Below are 20415 nucleotides of genomic sequence, written 5' to 3' on the forward strand. Positions count from 1 at the left end.
GACACCATTCCAGGGGGCGCTGTCGAGCCCCCGTGCCACGCCCGGGTACCAGCTTCAGTCCGGCCCTGATGGCCGCAGGTTCTGATGTGTGTGCAAAATTTCAAGAGTTTTTGAGCATGTTAAGGGCCTCAAAAGTGCCCGAAAGGTTGACAAAATAATAATAATAATAATAATAATAAATAATCCTACCGGAAACAATAGGGCTCTTCGCCCTTTCAGGGCTTGGGCCCTAATAATAATAATAATCCTACCGGAAACAATAGGGCCTTCGCCCTTTCAGGGCTTGGGCCCTAATAATAATCCTTACGAAAACAATAGGGCTCTGCGCCCTTTCAGGGCTTGGGCCCTAATAAATAATCCTACCGGAAACAATAGGGCCTTCGCCCTTTCAGGGCTTGGGCCCTAATAATAAATAATCCTACCGAAAACAATAGGGCCTTCGCCCTTTCAGGGCTTGGGCCCTAATAATAATAAATAATCCTACCGGAAACAATAGGGCCTTCGCCCTTTCAGGGCTTGGGCCCTAATTATAAATAATCCTACCGGAAACAATAGGGCCTTCGCCCTTTCAGGGCTTGGGCCCTAATAATAATAATAAATAATCCTACCGAAAACAATAGGGCCTTCGCCCTTTCAGGGCTTGGGCCCTAATAATCCTAACGAAAACAATAGGGCTTTGCGCCCTTTCAGGGCTTGGGCCCTAATAATCCTAACGAAAACAATAGGGCTCTGCGCCCTTTCAGGGCTTGGGCCCTAATAATCCTACCGGAATCAATAGGGCCTTCGCCCTTTCAGGGCTTGGGCCCTAATAAATAATCCTACCGAAAACAATAGGGCCTTCGCCCTTTCAGGGCTTGGGCCCTAATAATAATAATCCTTACGAAAACAATAGGGCTCTGCGCCCTTTCAGGGCTTGGGCCCTAATAATCCTACCGGAAACAATAGGGCTCTTCGCCCTTTCAGGGCTTGGGCCCTAATAATCCTAACGAAAACAATAGGGCTCTGCGCCCTTTCAGGGCTTGGGCCCTAATAATAATCCTAACGAAAACAATAGGGCCTTCGCCCTTTCAGGGCTTGGGCCCTAATAATAATCCTAACGAAAACAATAGGGCTCTGCGCCCTTTCAGGGCTTGGGCTCTAATAATCCTACCGGAAACAATAGGGCCTTCGCCCTTTCAGGGCTTGGGCCCTAATAATCCTAACGAAAACAATAGGGCTCTGCGCCCTTTCAGGGCTTGGGCCCTAATAATAATCCTACCGAAAACAATAGGGCCTTTGCCCTTTCAGGGCTTGGGCCCTAATAATAATCCTACCGGAAACAATAGGGCCTTCGCCCTTTCAGGGCTTGGGCCCTAATAATCCTACCGAAAACAATAGGGCCTTCGCCCTTTCAGGGCTTGGGCCCTAATAATAATAATAATAATCCTAACGAAAACAATAGGGCTCTGCGCCCTTTCAGGGCTTGGGCCCTAATAATAATCCTACCAAAAACAATAGGGCCTTCGCCCTTTCAGGGCTTGGGCCCTAATAATCCTAACGAAAACAATAATCCTACCGAAAACAATAGGGCCTTCGCCCTTTCAGGGCTTGGGCCCTAATAATAATCCTACCGAAAACAATAGGGCCTTCGCCCTTTCAGGGCTTGGGCCCTAATAATCCTACCGGAAACAATAGGGCCTTCGCCCTTTCAGGGCTTGGGCCCTAATAATAATAATAATAATCCTAACGAAAACAATAGGGCCTTCGCCCTTTCAGGGCTTGGGCCCTAATAATAATAATAATAATCCTAACGAAAACAATAGGGCTCTGCGCCCTTTCAGGGCTTGGGCCCTAATAATAATCCTAACGAAAACAATAGGGCTCTGCGCCCTTTCAGGGCTTGGGCCCTAATAAATAATCCTACCGAAAACAATAGGGCCTTCGCCCTTTCAGGGCTTGGGCCCTAATAATCCTAACGAAAACAATAGGGCTCTGCGCCCTTTCAGGGCTTGGGCCCTAATAATAATCCTACCGAAAACAATAGGGCCTTCGCCCCTTCAGGGCTTGGGCCCTAATAAACAGAGCAATTCCAAGAGGGTCCTCACACCATCGGTGCTCAGGCCCTAATAATAATAATCCTAACGAAAACAATGGGACCTTCGCCCCTTCAGGGCTTGGGCGAAGGCCCTAATAATAATAATCCTAACGAAAACAATAGGGCCTTCGCCCTTTCAGGGCTTGGGCCCTAATAATAATAATAATCCTAACGAAAACAATAGGGCTCTGCGCCCTTTCAGGGCTTGGGCCCTAATAATAATCCTACCGAAAACAATAGGGCCTTCATCCTTTCAGGGCTTGGGCCCTAATAATAATAATCCTTACGAAAACAATAGGGCTCTGCGCCCTTTCAGGGCTTGGGCCCTAATAACAAATAATCCTAACAAAAACAATAGGGCCTTCGCCCTTTCAGGGCTTGGGCCCTAATAATCCTACCGAAAACAATAGGGCCTTCGCCCTTTCAGGGCTTGAGCCCTAATAATAATAATAATAAACAGAGCAATTCCAAGAGGGTCCTCACACCATCGGTGCTCGGGCCCTAAATATGGGGATAAAAGGTTTCTGCCCAATGCGACAATGAAGTACAGCTTGGCAGCACTGCATCTCCATCAATGAGAATGTCTAGTTTATTATGCAAAGGTTTTAAAGTTAACTGTTGTTTTATGAATTGCAACACTTGCTACAACCTGTCAAACCTAAGCCCATTTCCAATACTTTTTAACCTAAATTAATTTGTTAAAGACTACTTTTATTTTTTTTACTAAAATTGACTAAAACTTGACTAAAACCTTTTTGCGTTTTCGTCGACTAAAACTTGACTAAAACCTTTTTGTGTTTTCGTCGACTAAAACTTGACTAAACCTATCAAGTTTATAAGTGACTAAAATGTGACTAAAACTAAAAAGCATTTTCATCCAAAAGACTAAGACTAAGACTAAAACTAAAAGGGCTGCCAAAGACAACACTGCCGTGCATGCAGCGTGGTTCTTTTTGCAGGGTGTGGTGATGATGATTTGGCAGTTCTCTTTCTGCCGGCTTGTTTTGCCTGGCCAGATGCAGAAAAGGTTGCGGGACTATAAGTTACAGACTCGGTTGGATTACTCAAAGTATTTTGGACCAGGAGAATTAAATCCTCTCTGGACAGACCTTGGCTGATGGGAATGCCGGCTGCCTCCAGAGTGCTGATTATATCTTCCGAAGCCCAAGTTGCCCATGGCGAGTCGCGGCATTGAAGGCGCGTGCTGCGCCGTGTTGGAAGAGGAGAGGGCGGAATGAATTTGTCATCGGATTCTGAGTAGTCACAGAAGAATGGCTTATTGTTAGGCATGGCGGTTACCAGCTGAGCGCGAGCAGTGATTGTTGCGTCAGCATCTGTGAACTCAAACATGTGTAAGTATTGATATTTTATACAGCAAGTATAAGGACATGATTGGATAGATGTGAAGGTAATAAGTGACATAGTAATTAAGTCTTCCTGGCAAACCTTATGCTGAAGATTCATTTCCACTAATTCTCACAAATCTGTGTTTTTATAACAGTAAAAGCTCTTTTCATGTAATCGTAATGTTATATTGTGTCATGTTCATCAAAATGAAACTGATAAAAAAAAAACATAGACCCCACTTCGATGGTATTTGAATAGTATGGGCTTATGTTGAACTTTTTTCTTGTATTAAGCAGTACATACAATATTGAATGGACATGTCTCTGAAACATTTGTGTATTTTACAAATATTGCAGTTATTTCACTTCAGCTGTGATGAAGTAGGCAAACACTGCAAGAGCGTCACTATGCAAAGCAGAGGGTGTCTGACTTCACATCTCCATTTTCATCCTCCCTGACTGCAAGCGGCAACTTTCGCCGATCGGTTACATCCAGCCGAAGCCGAACGCACCTAATATGAATCTGCAGCAGTCACTTCGGTACATGTAGGAGCTCTCAGACAATTCCCATCTTACAAGCTGTAATTACGAGCTCTACGAAGACGTGAACACTTTTGAAATCACGTAATTGTGGTAATTATGACATGGCATGAACAACACACCTCAATTCATGCTTTTAAAGCCCTCAAACACACACACACACAAATGGTAAAGCAACTACTATAACATAAATACTTGCGGTGCACATGTTCCTTGCACACACACACACAAAATAGTATTTTTGAACAAAAATAGGCTTTTGACACACATAATCACATAATGGTGCAGTTACAACATTTTGTATGCTGGTGTGTTATTGTAAAAACAGATTTGAATAAAAATGTCAATAATAATAATAATGATACAAATAATATTTAAAATATTTTATACATTTATTAATATTTAGGGAAAAATTATGTGTAAAGCACTCTGGGTGTGAACAAAAGCTCTATATTAAATTAATTAATAGTAAAAGTATATTTGTATTTCATGAAAAAAGTACCAGTGCTTGCCATCCACAAATGTGTGATATGCACTGATCTATATAAATTACTGGATTACTGCAACTTACTGCAACTGCTCATTGCATTCTAAACTGCCAGCAGGCAGTGAAGCCACCGGAAGTGTTTAAATTGCCGTCTAACAATTCCTTACTGACAGATGGCATCATTGACTTACAGCCAAAACACTGACCTAAAATTATTTTAGGCAGGATAAGCTATATATAGAAATCGTTAAAATGGGTGTGTCTACTGCACAAGGATGACAAGGATAATTGACTAAATATATTTCTTAATGTACTTATTGAAGCAGGAAATATTAAGCATGAACTTCTGGGATTATTAACAGAAATGTATTTGAATATACATTAAATATTACAATACATAGAATCCTCTATTACTAAATTGCATTATATTGCATTGATAAGGTTTACCATGCATCATCTTGCTAAAGTATAGCGACAGTGTAAATGCTTGAAAATAACGTTTTATGTCTTTAAATCCATAAGCAGTCAGCATAATTACTCTGAATAAGTTAAGTTTATATTATTTTCCGGTGTCTTTTTGTTGACCACCATCCACTTCAGTCTCTTGGAGATTTTGGAAACCGTTTAAAAGACACAGGTCAGCTGATATTCTATGTCAATCCCGGGCCTGTAGTTACTCGTCCGACCTAACGGGCAAGACTTACGGAGCTAGTGGTCCAGGAACTCCATCTCTGGTTGTGCCTGGTCTCCTAGGCCGGCCTCTTCGGCGACAAACTTTGAAAACTTTGCTCAGCAGTTCTCGGCTGCACAGAAGCAGAAGGAGGCGATTAAACATATCCTGCCCCGGTGGACAGCTGCTGCCTCCACCTGACTGCCGGTGGCAGCCCCGCTCCAGCGCAGCATCAGCAGAAGCCTCTACCCAAGCAGCGCCATGTATGCGGGCAGGATGCCCAGCCCGTCCAGGCCCCCACTAAACTTAGCGGCAAGCAGAAGAGCAAGAGGCCCTGCTCAGCTATGCGATTCGATTCAAAATGGTAACGCAGAAATGTGGTTTCGAATGCATCCGTCCCCAAGTTTGGTTTGCAGGGATCGACCTGAAGGACGCATACATTAATGTCTCGATTCTCCCTCGACACAGGGAAGGTACAAGGTCCTGACCTTCGGGGTGTCGTTGTCTCCCCATGTCTTCACGAAATTCATGGAGGCGGCCCTTGTTCCCATGAGATAATGCACCGTTCGCATCCTCAAATATCTCGACGACTGGCTCATAGCACAGTCCCGAGATCAGTGACGCGAACACAGGGACCTACTGCTCAGTCATCTCAGTCAGTTGGGTCTTCAGGTCAACTAGGAAAAGATCAAACTCTCCCCCGTGCAGAGGATCTCTTTTTTCGGTATGGAGTTGGAATCGGTCGCTCAGACAGCACGCCTCACAGAGGAACGTGCTCGGTCAATGTTGAAGTGCTTGAATTCGTTCAAAGGCAGAGGCTCCTGAGGCATATGGCAGCCGCAACCGCAGTAACGCTGCTCGGCTTGCTTCATTTGAGGCCGCTTCGGCACTGGCTTCACAGCCGAGTCCCGAGATGGGCGTGGAAACGTGGCACTCACCGGGTGACAATCACTCAGGCCTACTGACGAACCATCGGCCAGTGGTCTGACCCTTCATTTCTACGGGCAGGAGTGACCCTAGAACAAGAGTCCAGGCATGCTGTTGTCTCCACGGATACCTCTACTACCGACTGGGGTGCCACGTACAACGGGCATGCAGTTTCAGGGATTTGGACAGGTCCGCAACTGTATTGGCACGTCAACAGTATGTATTGCACTGGGCCGCATCAAACAGTCGCTACAGGGCAAAGACATACTGTTCCGTATGGACAAGACTGCGATTGTTGCGTTCATCAACCGACAAGGTGGTCTACACTCTCGTTGCAACTCGCCCGCCATCTCCTCCTCTGGAGTCAGAAGCATCTGAGGTCGCTTCATGGTATTCATATTCGTGTGAGTGCTCAATCATGCACCCGGCGAGCTCTCACACCAGTATGCACTTCCGGGGGAATGGTGACTCCATCTCCAGGTGGTCCAGCAGCACAAATATGCGTTTCCCCCAGTGAGCCTTCTCGTACAGACACGTTGCAAAGTCAGGGAGGAAGAGGAGCAGGTCCTGTTAGTGGCACCTTATTGGCCCAACTGGACCTGGTTCCCAGAACTTTCACTCCTCACGACAGCCCCTCCCTGGTGCATTCCTCTGAGGAAGGATCTTCTCAGAGACGGGGAACCCTTTGGCACCCACATCCAGACCTCTGAAAATCCATGTCTGGTCCCTGGATGGGAAGCGGAGGCTCTAGGTGATCATACCATTACTTCGGCACAAGCACCATCTATGAGACACACTTACGCCTTGAAGTGGAAGCTGTTCGTCGAGTGGTGTTCTTCTCATCAAGAAGTCCCCCTGAACTTGCCTGATCAGGCCCGTGCTTTCCTTCCTGCAGCATGGGTTGAAGCGAAGGCTGTCTCCCTCCACCCTCAAAGTAAATGCTGCTTTGATGTCTGCTCATCATGACCACATAGGAGGTAAGTCGGTTGGGAAGCATGACCTGGTCATCAGGTTCCTTAGGGGAGCAAGGAAGTTGATTCCTTCTCACCCTCCCTCCATACCCTCTTGGGATCTAGCTCTAGTGCGTAGAGCACTCCAGAATGCCCTGTTCGAGCCTTTGCAGTCAGCCGAGTTAAAAGTCCTGTCTATGAAGACGTTACTCCTAACTGCATTGGCCTCCATTAAGAGGATAGGGGACCTGCAAGCTTGTTCGGTCGAGAAATCATGCCTAGAATATGTGCATATGTAGCAGGCAGACCCAGCCCTGACTTTGCTCTGTCCCGTCCATGCTCTGTGACTGTACGTGGTTAGAACACAAAGCTTTTAGACCAGCTCTTTGTCTGTTATGGAGGCCAGCAGAAGGGAAAGGCTGTCTCCATATTTGTGCTTTCATTGTTAAAAAATATATATATATTTGTGCATCTGTGAATCTTGTTTTCAGAATGTTAATTAATTTGAGAGTCGCATTTTGTGAATTTTATTTTAGATATTTATGAATCCAAGTCCTAATAGTCTTTAAGTAGTCTGAAGTATTAAATTCTTCACTTGACTGTGGTTCATCATAAAGACCTGCCTAATTATCTTGTGGTTAACACAGTGGGCATTGCCCATTCAGGACTGAAGAAATGTCTAAAGAATCATGCGTGTCACCACCGTTTTCTGAATTACTAGTAGGTGTCAGCGTTCTCATAAGGCAAATACACGAAAAACTATTAGTGGTGACTGTGTCACGATTTGGTTATGTTTCATGTTCCTGTTTCATGTCTGTCATTTGATCCCCTGTTCAAGTCATGTGTTCCCTTGTCTGATGTGTCATGTTGTCATTGGTTCATTGTTTCATTGTTCACAGGTATCTTGTAATTAGTCTTGTGTGTATTTTTGTCCTCATGTTTGCCATGTGTCTTTGTCAAGTTTTATTTCACTGTAACCACGGTTGGTAAGCGCCACATCAATGTTCATGTTTTTGAGTTCATGCCACGCCATGCTTTTGTTTTATGTTTGATCTTGTTATGTTTGTAAATAAACTGCACTTGGGTTCTCTCTACAACTTGCCTTCAGTGGAATACTTTACAGACTGTCTTGTCCCAAAGTATAATTATTATGTTATGTTGGATTATTATTTTGAAATAAGACATAAGTAAAGCATTTCCTATAGTGAAAAACTAGCTTGTGAGCAATGGTTGCTTTGAATCTGCATATTTTCTTTATAGCCTACCTGTTTATTGTTAATTAGGGGATGATCATGGATCATATCTTCACAAGTCACATTTCACACATTTTTCTTAAATATTGATATGAAGCATTTGGTATGGTAATCAATATTATTGTAATTTTATATATATTAGTAAACATACAAAGTAATAGAGGGAGAAATAGACAGTGTTTAAAAGTATAATGGTACATTTCTGACTATAAAAGCTCCTACAAGCTGGATATTCAAAGGCAGAAATACAAATGTAAGAAAGTTTTACAGTCAGCATATAAAATTATTTATTTTTGCCTGTTCTTCCCATGATGGCTTTTTTAGTGTTTCTCTCTGGATGTAATATAATGATGTAGCACTTTGGAGCAAATATGGCCCCCAGTAATCCAAAACTAGAAGCTAAAATTGCAAATATCTCCACAGCCACGGCAAATTTCCCTGGTGAGCTCACATATGCTGGGATAAACGCAATCCATACAGCACAGAAGATCAGCATACTGAAGGTGATAAATTTAGCTTCATTAAAGTTATCTGGAAGATTCCTTGCTAGAAAAGCTAACAGAAAGCTTACTGCAGCCAGGAGTCCAATGTAACTCAGCAGAATGGCAAACCCAGTCACTGAGCCAATAGCACATTCATATACTATTTTAGACCTGATATACAGGATGTTTTTATGGGGTGTTGGAGAGGCAGTTGAGAGCCAGACTGCACATATCACAACTTGGACTGCAGTGAGGACCACCACAGTGCCTCTTTGTTGAGCTGCTCCAAACCATTTCATGGCACTTTTACCCTCAGGTCGAGATGACTTGAACACTGCTATTACCACCATAGTCTTGACCAGGATGCTGGAGACGCACAGGACAAAACTAATACCAAACATGGCGTGTCTTAATTGACACGTCCACAATTGTGGCCGGCCAATGAACAGTAGCACACACAGGAAACACAGTTTGAGTGACAACAGCAGCAGGAAGCTAAGCTCTGAATTGTTGGCACGTACTACAGGAGTGTTACGATGATGAGTAAATATGACCATCACAAGAGCGCAGAAGCAGGAGCCAAGCAGAGATGCAGTGGTCAGAGAGATGCCCAGAGGATCCGCATAGGACAGAAACTCTACTGCTTTGGGGATACAGCGATTCTTTTCTGGACTGGACCAGAATTCATTTGAACACACTGTGCATTCAGTAGAATCTGTGAGAAATGTATATAGAAAAAGATTTGTGTAAGAGTTGTGCACAAAACATACATATTTCTTTTTGAATATCACTCATCACCTGATGTATTGGAAATCTCTCCATCTGCACATGGCAGGCAGTCAAAACAGCAGACAGGGAGGCCCTTCCTTGTTGCTCTTCTGGTTCCTGCGGGGCAGCTCTCACTGCACACAGACAGTGGGGGCTGAAAGAGACATCATCTGTTATCACTCATGGGTTTGTATGTTTGTGACTATCTCTGATGCATAATAAATAGCTTGGCCTTTTCATTTTATTTGTTCTAATTTGTCTTATCTTAGCTTTGTACAGTATTAAGACTACACATCAGCAAAAAGGATTAAGTTGAAATGGTAGTTACTTTTTGTGTCTCAAAGTTCCAGTATATTGCATCCTCTACCAGTGTGAGCACCTTCCCTGTTGCTGCCCCTTCATTTACCACACCAACTGTGCGAACAACAATGGACCCATCAGAACTTGGGTGCCAGTTCATCACATCATATATGGCCAAAGCATCTCCATTCTCATCAAATGACACATGATCCCCAAAGCCTGTGGTGAAGTTCACTTTCTGTATGTAGTGAACCATCTGCACAGGTTATAAAAACAAATATTACTCAAATATTTCTGTCTTTTTTCCATTTAGAATGTAATTTATTAGACTTTGTAGCACAGTAAGCTGTGGGCCCTATTCCTGAGGGTTTTACCTGCCATGGCTGTAGGTTGGTTATGTCAGCACAGCTGTTATCACTGAATGGTCCTCTCCCCTGTTCACACTGCATCAGGTCATGAAGAGCATGTGCCAGGGCATAAACTGCCTTATAAACATTATAAGAGGCCCTCAGCTCTGATATATCATTATATTCATTAACTGTGCTGTTCAGATCTTCTTGGACTGTACACATTTTTTCTCCATCTTTGCTTCCATTCTCAAATTTGCACCCAAACATGTTCTCCCAGAAGATTCTCACCAAATGATTTATTGGATCACTGTCAGGATGAAGACGTAGCAGAAATTCATGAAGTCCCTTAATCTCTCCTCGACGGATGGCAATGCCCAGCGTGCCTCCAATAAGGGGTACAAAACGTGGAAGATGGAGGACAGGTGAGATGCTCCAAGCCTCACTTGCAATCCACTGCCTGCCTGTCACATTTTGCAGTAACAACTCATCCATCAGGGGTAACAGATCAGTTGAAAATGCCACCACTACTCTGGCTGTAGAGGCCTTAATCACTGTCACTATGCGCTGAATGTCCCTGTGATTATCATAAGGCATTATTTCAGAAAAAGCCACACAACCTCCAAACCGCTGCATTTCCTGCTGGAAGGACTGAGCAGCATATATACCATAGTCATCGTCACTATAGAGGACACCAACCCAGGTCCATCCAAAATATTTTAAGATCTGTACCATAGCCCGCACCTGGAAGGCATCACTGGGGATTGTTCTGAAGAAAGAGGGGTACTTTTTCCTGTCACTCAAACAGGAGCAGGTGGCGTAGTAGCTAATCTAATTAGGAAAGACAGAAAGGCAGCAGATGGGTTAGGGTGGCTAGAAAACAAAGAAAGAATTTCATTATTATATTATCATTGTTATTATATTCATATCATATCTTACCATAGGAACACGAAACAGACCCAATACACTAGAAACTGCAATAGAGTGAGTTGACCCAGGATCCCCAACGATAGCAATTACTGGTGGTGAGCCAGTGCAATTGAGGTTTGAAAATGTCTCCTCTGTCCCACTAATAAGAGTTGTAGCAGCCCTGAATGCTACTACAAGCTTCAAACAGTTGTCATAAAGATGGTAACCAAGAGTGATGTTAGGCAGTAATTTTGGATTCTTGTTTATCTCATCTATAGCGAAAACCATGGTCTGTGCCTGCTGGAAACTTGACATATAAAATCTAGAAATAAACACATATATGTTTTCAGTGACAATGTACATTTAAAAATAAATCATTTGATTTACACATTCAACCACAATATGAAATAATCTGCATTTATTTTAACACTATACACATTATATTAAGTAATTGATTTTGGTATGTAATGCATATTGCATGTAATCAAATAAAAAAATACAAAATAATTAAATGTTTCCTGTTATTATCATCCTTTTTTTCTTCTCTCTCATTTTGGTCTTTCACAATCTTCAGTCTGTATAATTTCTCATCATTTGCTGTCCACACTCACTCCTCACACTTGGGCTGTTCTGGCTTCATTCTGAAACTCAGTTCTGGGAAGACTTTGAGGTGCTGAATCTCAAACAAGCCTCCGATGATAAAGTTTCCATCCTGGTACATCCCATTCAACTTGAAGTGTCCCTGGCTTTGACAGGAGTCTGAGTTGAAAGCAGGAGGCATAAATGTAAAGGACAGATACAGGCAGAAGTTTAGAGTGATCAGCATCTCTCTCAGTTATTCTCTGTATAAGCCACATCATCCTATCCAGGCCCTAATTTATTATTGTTCTCCCCTTTTCTATAGAACAGGTGGTCACATGGACCTTCCTGGGAATTAATACGTCATTGTGGGTTCATTTATGTTTTTGAAATATCATTGATGAATGCCAGTGCAGGATGGAACATTTTTGTATTAGCTTTTCTGGTGTCAAATCACACACACACACACACACACACACACACACACACACACACACACACACACAAATGAACATTTCTTTTAACTCTAAAACACAGTACAATACTATGCATGATTCAAGTACATTTGGGACCTTTTCTTATGGACTTTACAGTACATACATCAGAAATTAGTACAGTATTTATAGCATTATAATCTGTTTATATTATAACCAAATGGGCTGTTCAAATAAGCAACTGCATTTGCATGTACAGTGTATTTAAAAAAATTCAGATCAGATTAATTGGGTTAATTGATACTGGGCTTGAAGACCTGAGCTGGTGTGAGTCAGCCAGTAGTTTTGTAGCTTCTGTGTCTTCTGATGGAGAGCATGTTACACAGGATATCATGTAGGTGGCAGTCATGCATTGGACACCATTTTGTACTTGTTGTGGTTATCATGAGAGCTTTGCATACTCTCTAATCCCTATTCAGCAGTGCTAATTAACAAAGAACTGAAACACATACATATTTGTATTGATATGCAGCACCTTTGCTAACAATGCGCAGTGGAATAAATCAAATAATATGTATTATGTATTAATAGCAATGTAATAATATACATGATTAATTAATGTATTAATGAGTGTCACCCTTGGTAATAGTTAATAGTTACATGCATATGATATTTGTGAATAACATCATTTTAATTCATATTGACAGAGAAAACCCAAACAAAATAATCTAAAATCCAAACACTGCCAAAACAACCTAAGAAATCTGTTAGAAACCTGTTACCTGTTGAACACACCAAATGTAGAAATTGTTATAAATTCCTACATGTTAAATAAGCTTGTAAAAGCAGGAGAGTGAGACTTGGTACGGGATCTTACTGCAGATAATAATTGATGTGGTCAGCATGTAAAACTATTTCTTTTGGGTTGGTCTTTCCATGATGGCTTTTTTAGTGTTTCTTTCTGGGTGTAAAATAATTATGTAGCACTTTGGGGCAAATATGGCCACCAGTAATCCAAAACTGGAAGCCAGGATAGCAAATATCTCCACTGCCACTGCATATTTCCCTGGTGAGCTCACATATGCTGGAATAAATGCAATCCACACAGCACAGAAGATTAACATACTGAAAGTGATGAACTTCGCTTCATTAAAATTATCTGGAAGTTTCCTTGCCATGAAGGCTAACAGGAAACTTACTGCTGCAAGGAGGCCAATGTATCCCAGCAGCATAGAAAAAACAGCCACTGAGCCAATAGCACATTCATAGACTATTTTAGAGCGGATATAATGACTGTTTTTGTGGGGTGTTGGGGATGCAGTGGATAACCAGACTGTACATATTGCTACCTGTGTAGAAATTAAGGCTAACACTGTCCATCTTTGCTGTGCTGAACCAAACCACTTTATGGCAGATTTGCCCTCTGGTCGAGATGACTTGAACACAGCTATTACTACCATAGTCTTAACAAGGATACTAGAGATGCACAGGACAAAGCTTATGCCAAACACAGCATGTCTCAACTGACATGTCCACAACTGCGGCCGGCCAATGAACAGTAGCACACACAAAAAACACAGTTTGAGTGACACCAGGAGCAGGAAGCTGAGCTCTGAATTGTTGGCGCGTACTATGGGAGTGTTTCGGTGAAGAGCAAAGATGACCATCACAAGAGCGCAAAAACTTGTGCCTAAAAGGGAGGCAGTTGTCAGAGAAATTCCCAGCGGATCTTCATAAGATAGAAATTCCACTTCTTTGGGTATACAATTGTCATTTTCTGGACTCGACCAAAACTCATCTGGACACCTGAAACATTCAGATGAATCTGTGAAAGAAAGAAAGAAAGAAAGAAAGAAAGAAAGAAAGAAAGAAAGAAAGAAAGAAAGAAAGAAAGAAAGAGAACAAGAGCACAGTATAATTTTAGGGAAATTTATTGCTAATATATAATTGTCAGGCTGCAGGGTAGATGAAGTAGGAGGCAAACTCAAAGATGAAGAATTCCAAGGTTTTAATTCTCAATGATAACAGATAACACAAAAACAGGGAGCGTGTGCTCAGGACAGGAACCTAACTTTAAACATTGACCGACAAGTGCAGAGTGAAAACCAGGAACTTAAATACACACACAGATGAACACAAGACAGGTGATGCAGATCATGATGAAGAACAGGTGGGTAATGAAGGGAGTGAGTTCAGGTGTGGAAACAAGGAGGATTCTGGGAACTGTAGTGCAGACAGGACGATGACAGACCGTGAATGTGACATTACTCCCCCCTCCCGGTAGGCGCGTCCTCGCGCCGTAGAAAGACCAAGGGGGTGGGAGGGTGGGCGCCCTGGAGGCTGACGGGGAAGACAAGGCAAGGGAGACAAGGCAGGAAGCCTCCAGGGCGGAGCAGACTGTGGGTGTGGTCACGGTGGAGCAGGCTGTGGGCGTGGCCAGGACGGAGACAACCCCTTGGGCGGCCATGGCGGTGCGGACCCTTCGGGCGGCCATGGCAGTGAAGCCCCTTCGGGTGGCCATGGCGGTGAAGCCCCTTCGGGTGGCCATGGCGGAGAAGCCCCTTCGGGCGGCCATGGCGGAGAAGCCCCTTCGGGCGGCCATGGCGGTGCGGACCCTTCGGGTGGCCATGGCGGAGACGACCCCTCAGGTGGCCATGGCGGAGACGACCCTTCGGGTGGCCACGGCGGTGAAGACCCCTCGGGTGGCCACGGCGGTGAAGACCCCTCGGGTGGCCACGGCGGTGAAGACCCCTCGGGTGGCCACGGCGGAGAAGACCCCTCGGGTGGCCATGGCGGAGAAGACCCTTCAGGTGGCCATGGCGGAGAAGACCCTTCGGGTGGCCATGGTGGTGAAGACCCTTCAGGTGGCCACGGCGGTGAAGACCCTTCAGGTGGCCATGGTGGTGAAGACCCTTCAGGTGGCCATGGTGGTGAGGACCCCTCAGGTGGCCATGGCCCCTCGAGTGGCCAGGACGGAGCCCTATGGCCCCCCCCCAAAAAATACTTGGGAAAAGTCCCGGGTACCAGAGAGGGCTCGGTGCAGGGCAGCGACGAGGGCTCGGTGCTGGGCAGATCCAGCGACGAGGGCTCGGTGCTGGGCAGATCCAGCGACGAGGGCTCGGTGCTGGGCAGATCCAGCGACGAGGGCTCGGTGCTGGGCAGATCCAGCGACGAGGGCTTTGTGCTGGGCAGATCCAGCGGTAAGGGCCTTGTGCTGGGCAGATCCAGCGGTGAGGGCTTTGTGCTGGGCAGATCCAGCGGTGAGGGCCTTGTGCTGGGCAGGACCAGCGGTGAAGGCTTTGTGCTGGGCTGGACCAGCGGTGAAGGCTTTGTGCTGGGCAGGACCAGCGGTGAAGGCTTTGTGCTGGGCAGGACCAGCGGTGAAGGCTTTGTGCTGGGCAGGACCAGCGGTGAAGGCTTTGTGCTGGGCAGGACCAGCGGTGAAGGCTTTGTGCTGGGCAGGACCAGCGGCGAAGAGGGCTCTGAGCTGGGCGGAACCAGCGGCGAAGAGGGCTCTGAGCTGGGCGGAACCAGCGGCGAAGAGGGCTCTGAGCTGGGCGGAACCAGCGGCGAAGAGGGCTCTGAGCTGGGTGGAACCAGCGGCGAAGAGGGCTCTGAGCTGGGCGGAACCAGCGGCGAAGAGGGCTCTGAGCTGGGCAGGACCAGCGGCGAAGAAGGCTCTGAGCTGGGCAGGACCAGCGGCGAAGGAGGCTCTGAGCTGGGCGGAACCAGCGGCGAAGAGGGCTCTGAGCTGGGCGGAACCAGCGGCGAAGAGGGCTCTGTGCTGGGCGGAACCAGCGGCGAAGAGGGCTCTGAGCTGGGCGGAACCAGCGGCGAAGAGGGCTCTGAGCTGGGCGGAACCAGCGGCGAAGAGGGCTCTGAGCTGGGCGGAACCAGCGGCGAAGAGGGCTCTGAGCTGGGCGGGACCAGCGGCGAAGAGGGCTCTGAGCTGGGCAGGACCAGCGGCGAAGAGGGCTCTGAGCTGGGCAGGACCAGCGGCGAAGAGTGCTTTGAGCTGGACGGAACCAGCGGCGAAGGGAGCTTCAAGCTCGGCGGAATAAAAGAAAACAAAATCTCTGCGGGCATGACGCTGTCAGTCTTTAGCTCGGCGGGCATGAAGCTCACTGTCTCAGGCGCGGCGGGCATGACGCTCACTGTCTCAGGCGCGGCGGGCATGACGCATACTGCCTTGGCTTCGGCAGATCTGGCGTGAAGTGCAGGCTCAGCTGGACTGGCGTGACGTGCTGGCTCGGCTGGACTGGCGTGAAGTGCAGGCTCGGCTGGACTGATGAGAGGAGGGAGATCAGAGAAGTCATCATCTCTGGAGATGTGTTTGATTCTGCAGACGACTGGCTCAGGTTCTGGTTGGACGTGGGGATGTTGGTGCTGAAAAAAGTGTCTGGCCCCATATCGCCCATATCCTCCCCTGTGACCTCCACGGATCCCCCTGAACACAGCTTGGCGGGTTCCCACAAAGGCCTGCTTCCAGATCTCCATCTTCTTTTCTTTTTATTTATGGTCGGTCAATCTGTCAGGCTGCAGGGTAGATGAAGTAGGAGGCAAACTCAAAGATGAAGAATTCCAAGGTTTTAATTCTCAATGATAACAGATAACACAAAAACAGGGAGCGTGTGCTCAGGACAGGAACCTAACTTTAAACATTGACCGACAAGTGCAGAGTGAAAACCAGGAACTTAAATACACACACAGATGAACACAAGACAGGTGATGCAGATCATGATGAAGAACAGGTGGGTAATGAAGGGAGTGAGTTCAGGTGTGGAAACAAGGAGGATTCTGGGAACTGTAGTGCAGACAGGACGATGACAGACCGTGAATGTGACAATAATATATATTTATTTAATTTGTAGACATGAATCTCCTCACCTGTTGCATTAGAAATTTCTCCATCTCCGCATGGCAGGCAGTCAAAACAGCAGACAGGAAGGCCTTTCCTCCTGACTCGCCTTGTTCCTGGGGGGCAGCTCTCACTGCACACAGACCGTGGGGGCTGCAGGGGTATCATTTTATTTAAATTTATGGGTATTTGAATGTACTTAAAAAAATATATGTATGAATTTATTTAATCATATTCATGTATATTTGACAGTGTATAGAGTTGATCCAGTAATCCAGCTTGAAAACCACTAATTTACTAATTTATTGTGATTCATCAGCCAATGAAATGTTACAGATTTTTGTGAAACGTTCAGACATCTTCATCAAGAGTTTAAGTAACATGCTATATGCTAATTGCCTTTTTTGTCTCAAAGTTCCAATATAATGCATCATCATCCAGTGTGAGCACCTTCCCTGTTGTTGCCCCTTCATTTACCACACCGACCGTGCGGACAACGATCGACCCGTCAGACCTTGGGTGCCAGTTCATCACATCATAGATGGCCAGAGCATCTCCATTCTCATTAAATGACACATGATCCTCAAAGCCTGTAGTGAAGTTCACTTTCTCTAGGTAGTGAACTAGCTGTACAGTTTGTAGACAGGACAAGTGTCATATGAAATATAAATATATTACTTATATTACTATATATATACAGTATGCACTATTTATTTATCTTACCTGCCAAGGTTTCAGGTTGGATATGTCGGCACAGCTGTACTTACTGAATGGTCCTCTCCCCTTCTCACACTGCATCAGGTCATGAAGCGCATGTGCTAGAGCATAAACTGCCTTATACACATTATATGAGGCTCTCAGCTCTGATACATCAGTGAATACTGTGTCTGTACTGCTCAGATCCTCTTGCCCTGAACATTTGTTTTCCCCTTGTTCTTGCACTTGAGCTATATTTTTGCCCCCAACCTCAAACCTGCACTCAAACATGTTCTCCCAGAAAGTTTTTATTGTACTGTTTTTTGGATTATTGTCAGGATGGAGACCTTTCAGAAAGTCATGAAGTCCCTGAATCTGTCCACGACGGATGGCGATGCCCAGCGTACCACTCAGTAGGGGCAAATATTGTGGAGTTTGTAGGACAGGTGTTGTTGTCCAAGCCTCACTTGCAATCCACTGCTTGCCCGTCACATTTTGCAACAACAACTCATCCATTAGGGATGACAGATCAGTTGAGAATGCTAGAACTACCCTGGCTGTAGAGGTCTGAATAACCTCTACAATTCGTTGAATATCCCTACGGTTGTTATCATAAGGCAGAATCTCAGAGAAGGCCACACAACCCCCAAACCAGTCCATTTCCTGCTGAAAGGACTGAGCAGCGTAGATGCCATAGTCATCATCACTGTAGAGGAGACCAACCCAGGTCCATCCAAAATGCTTCAAGATCTGAACCATAGCCCGCACCTGGAAGGCATCACTGGGGATTGTTCTGAAGAAAGAGGGGTACTTTTTTCTGTCACTCAAACAGGAGCAGGTGGCATAGTAGCTAACCTAATACAAAGCAGGAGAAACAAAAACAAACATCGGGCTTCTCAGGTCATTTTACATGTTAAATGTAAATAGCAAGGAAATGAGAACAAGATTATAATTTTTTTGTTTGTTTGTTTTTGTTATTTATGTTATTTGGAAGCAAATATATTGTATGGAGAAATAAAAACACATATCATATCTTACCATAGGAACTCGAAACAGTCCCAGCACACTGGAAATTGCTATAGATTGAGTTGAACCTGGATCCCCCACAATCCCAATCACTGGAGGAGGGCCAGTGCAGTTGAGGTTTGAGAAGGACTCCTCTGTACCACTAACCAGGGATATGGCAGCCCGGAATGCCACTCCAAGCCTTAAACAGTTGTCATAGATCTGATAACCAAGTGTGATAGGCAGCAGGTTGTTATTATTAATCTCATTTATGGCAAAAACCATGGTCAGTGCCTGCTGGAAACTTGCCATATAGAATCTGGAAAAAGCAAAATGAATTGTATGACTAAGTAGAAATGTATGTCATCTACTGTATAATTGATATAAGATATCGATAATAATATATATCATAAAATTACAAATACATTCCCCCTTTTTTTCCCTTGTGCTTTTCTACTGTTAGTTTGATAAACAGTAATTGGTTTGTAATTTCAATGCACACTATATTAGTTAAGTGGAATAACTATACTGAAGTCACAAGGAACAGATAATTTAGAAAAATAGTGTGAGCAGAAGTTACAGTAGCTGTGATCATTCTATTGTCATCCTTTTCTTTAAATCTCATTTTACTTTTCTTTCACACTCTTTGTTCAGCATAGCTGTTCTCATCTTGCGCAGTCCAAACTCACTCCTCACAGTGGGGCAGTTCCGGCTTAGTTCTAAAGTTAAGTTCTGGGAAGACTTTGAGGTGCTGAACCTCAAACAGGCCTCCAATGATAAAGTCTCCATTCTGGTACATCCCGTTCAATTTGAAGCGTTCCTGGAGCTGACAGGAATCTGAGATAAAAACAGCAGAATTATAATAAAAGGACAGATACAGGCAGATGTTTAGAGTGATCCACATCTCTCTCCTTCTTTCTTTTTCTTTATGGCCAACTCAGCTACTGAATTCACTGCATGACCCAGTGTGATATTCTTTTATAGAAAAGGAGGTGTCACTTGAGAAATGAGGACATCCTTCTGGGTAACTCTACCTTGTTATTTTCAAATCATGAGTTGAGAGCAGGGCTTAAAAAAAAATGATAAATAGGTTTTCTCCGTGCAGAATCAGTATTTTAACGTTTCTGTTCTTGCGTTTCTCATTAATCATTACCGATCCAAAAATGGTTTGATTAGAAAAAATACTGGTTAATAACGTTATTTTAATACTTTAAACAAATGTATATAAAGACATTTTTTGCATACATTTTCACTAAAAAAAATAACATAACACATGATAATTTAGCTTTAACATTTAATGCATAAAATTGCTAAAACCACAACAGAAATACTTGCATTGATTACAAAGCATAAACGCTCGAAAAAAAAAAATTATATATATTGACCTGTTTCATTCATTGACGACCTCAGTGGGGAAAGAATGTACTTGAGGCATGACAATGCACACTCTACGATGACTTGCGTTGCAGGCAGTGCAATTACATTCATAGCAAGTTTGTGCAAATCTGGGTTAGTAGGAGCAACACTTGCCCAGCACTTAAAAATACACTCACTCCTCTTAAGGTGTTCTTCTCTCGAATACATATCCAAAACAGATGAGATTGAAACACTAGTATGTTTTACTGTTGTCCTTTCTTTTTCTTTTGCCATCAACAGCTGTTCTATCTCGTCGTCTGATGACTGGGATGGAGTGTGCTGTGTAGTTGCGTTGCTGCCAGATAAATACTGAATAGCTTCCCAGGCACGTTATAAGTGAATTTTTGTGCTTTCGCTGAAGTTCGCTAAGAAAA

At 44.4% G+C, this 20415-nt stretch overlaps 1 protein-coding gene across 1 annotated transcript; it reads right to left on the reverse strand.

Annotated features, from left to right (window-relative positions):
• Nucleotides 1–8530: 8530 nt before the first annotated feature.
• Nucleotides 8531–19529, reverse strand: LOC308694364 (uncharacterized protein; the record flags this gene model as incomplete). Its single annotated transcript, XM_081371869.1, has 13 exons — nt 8531–9444; nt 9528–9651; nt 9826–10053; nt 10172–10975; nt 11084–11375; nt 11665–11881; nt 12602–12606; nt 12979–13891; nt 16954–17077; nt 17324–17551; nt 17648–18475; nt 18659–18944; nt 19315–19529. 13 exons carry the CDS (start codon nt 19527–19529, stop codon nt 8531–8533), a joined length of 5178 nt encoding a protein of 1725 aa, XP_081227995.1.
• Nucleotides 19530–20415: the final 886 nt, after the last annotated feature.

Source organism: Scardinius erythrophthalmus (genome assembly GCF_964197995.2).
Source record: "Scardinius erythrophthalmus genome assembly, chromosome: 8".
Lineage (NCBI taxonomy): Eukaryota > Metazoa > Chordata > Actinopteri > Cypriniformes > Leuciscidae > Scardinius > Scardinius erythrophthalmus.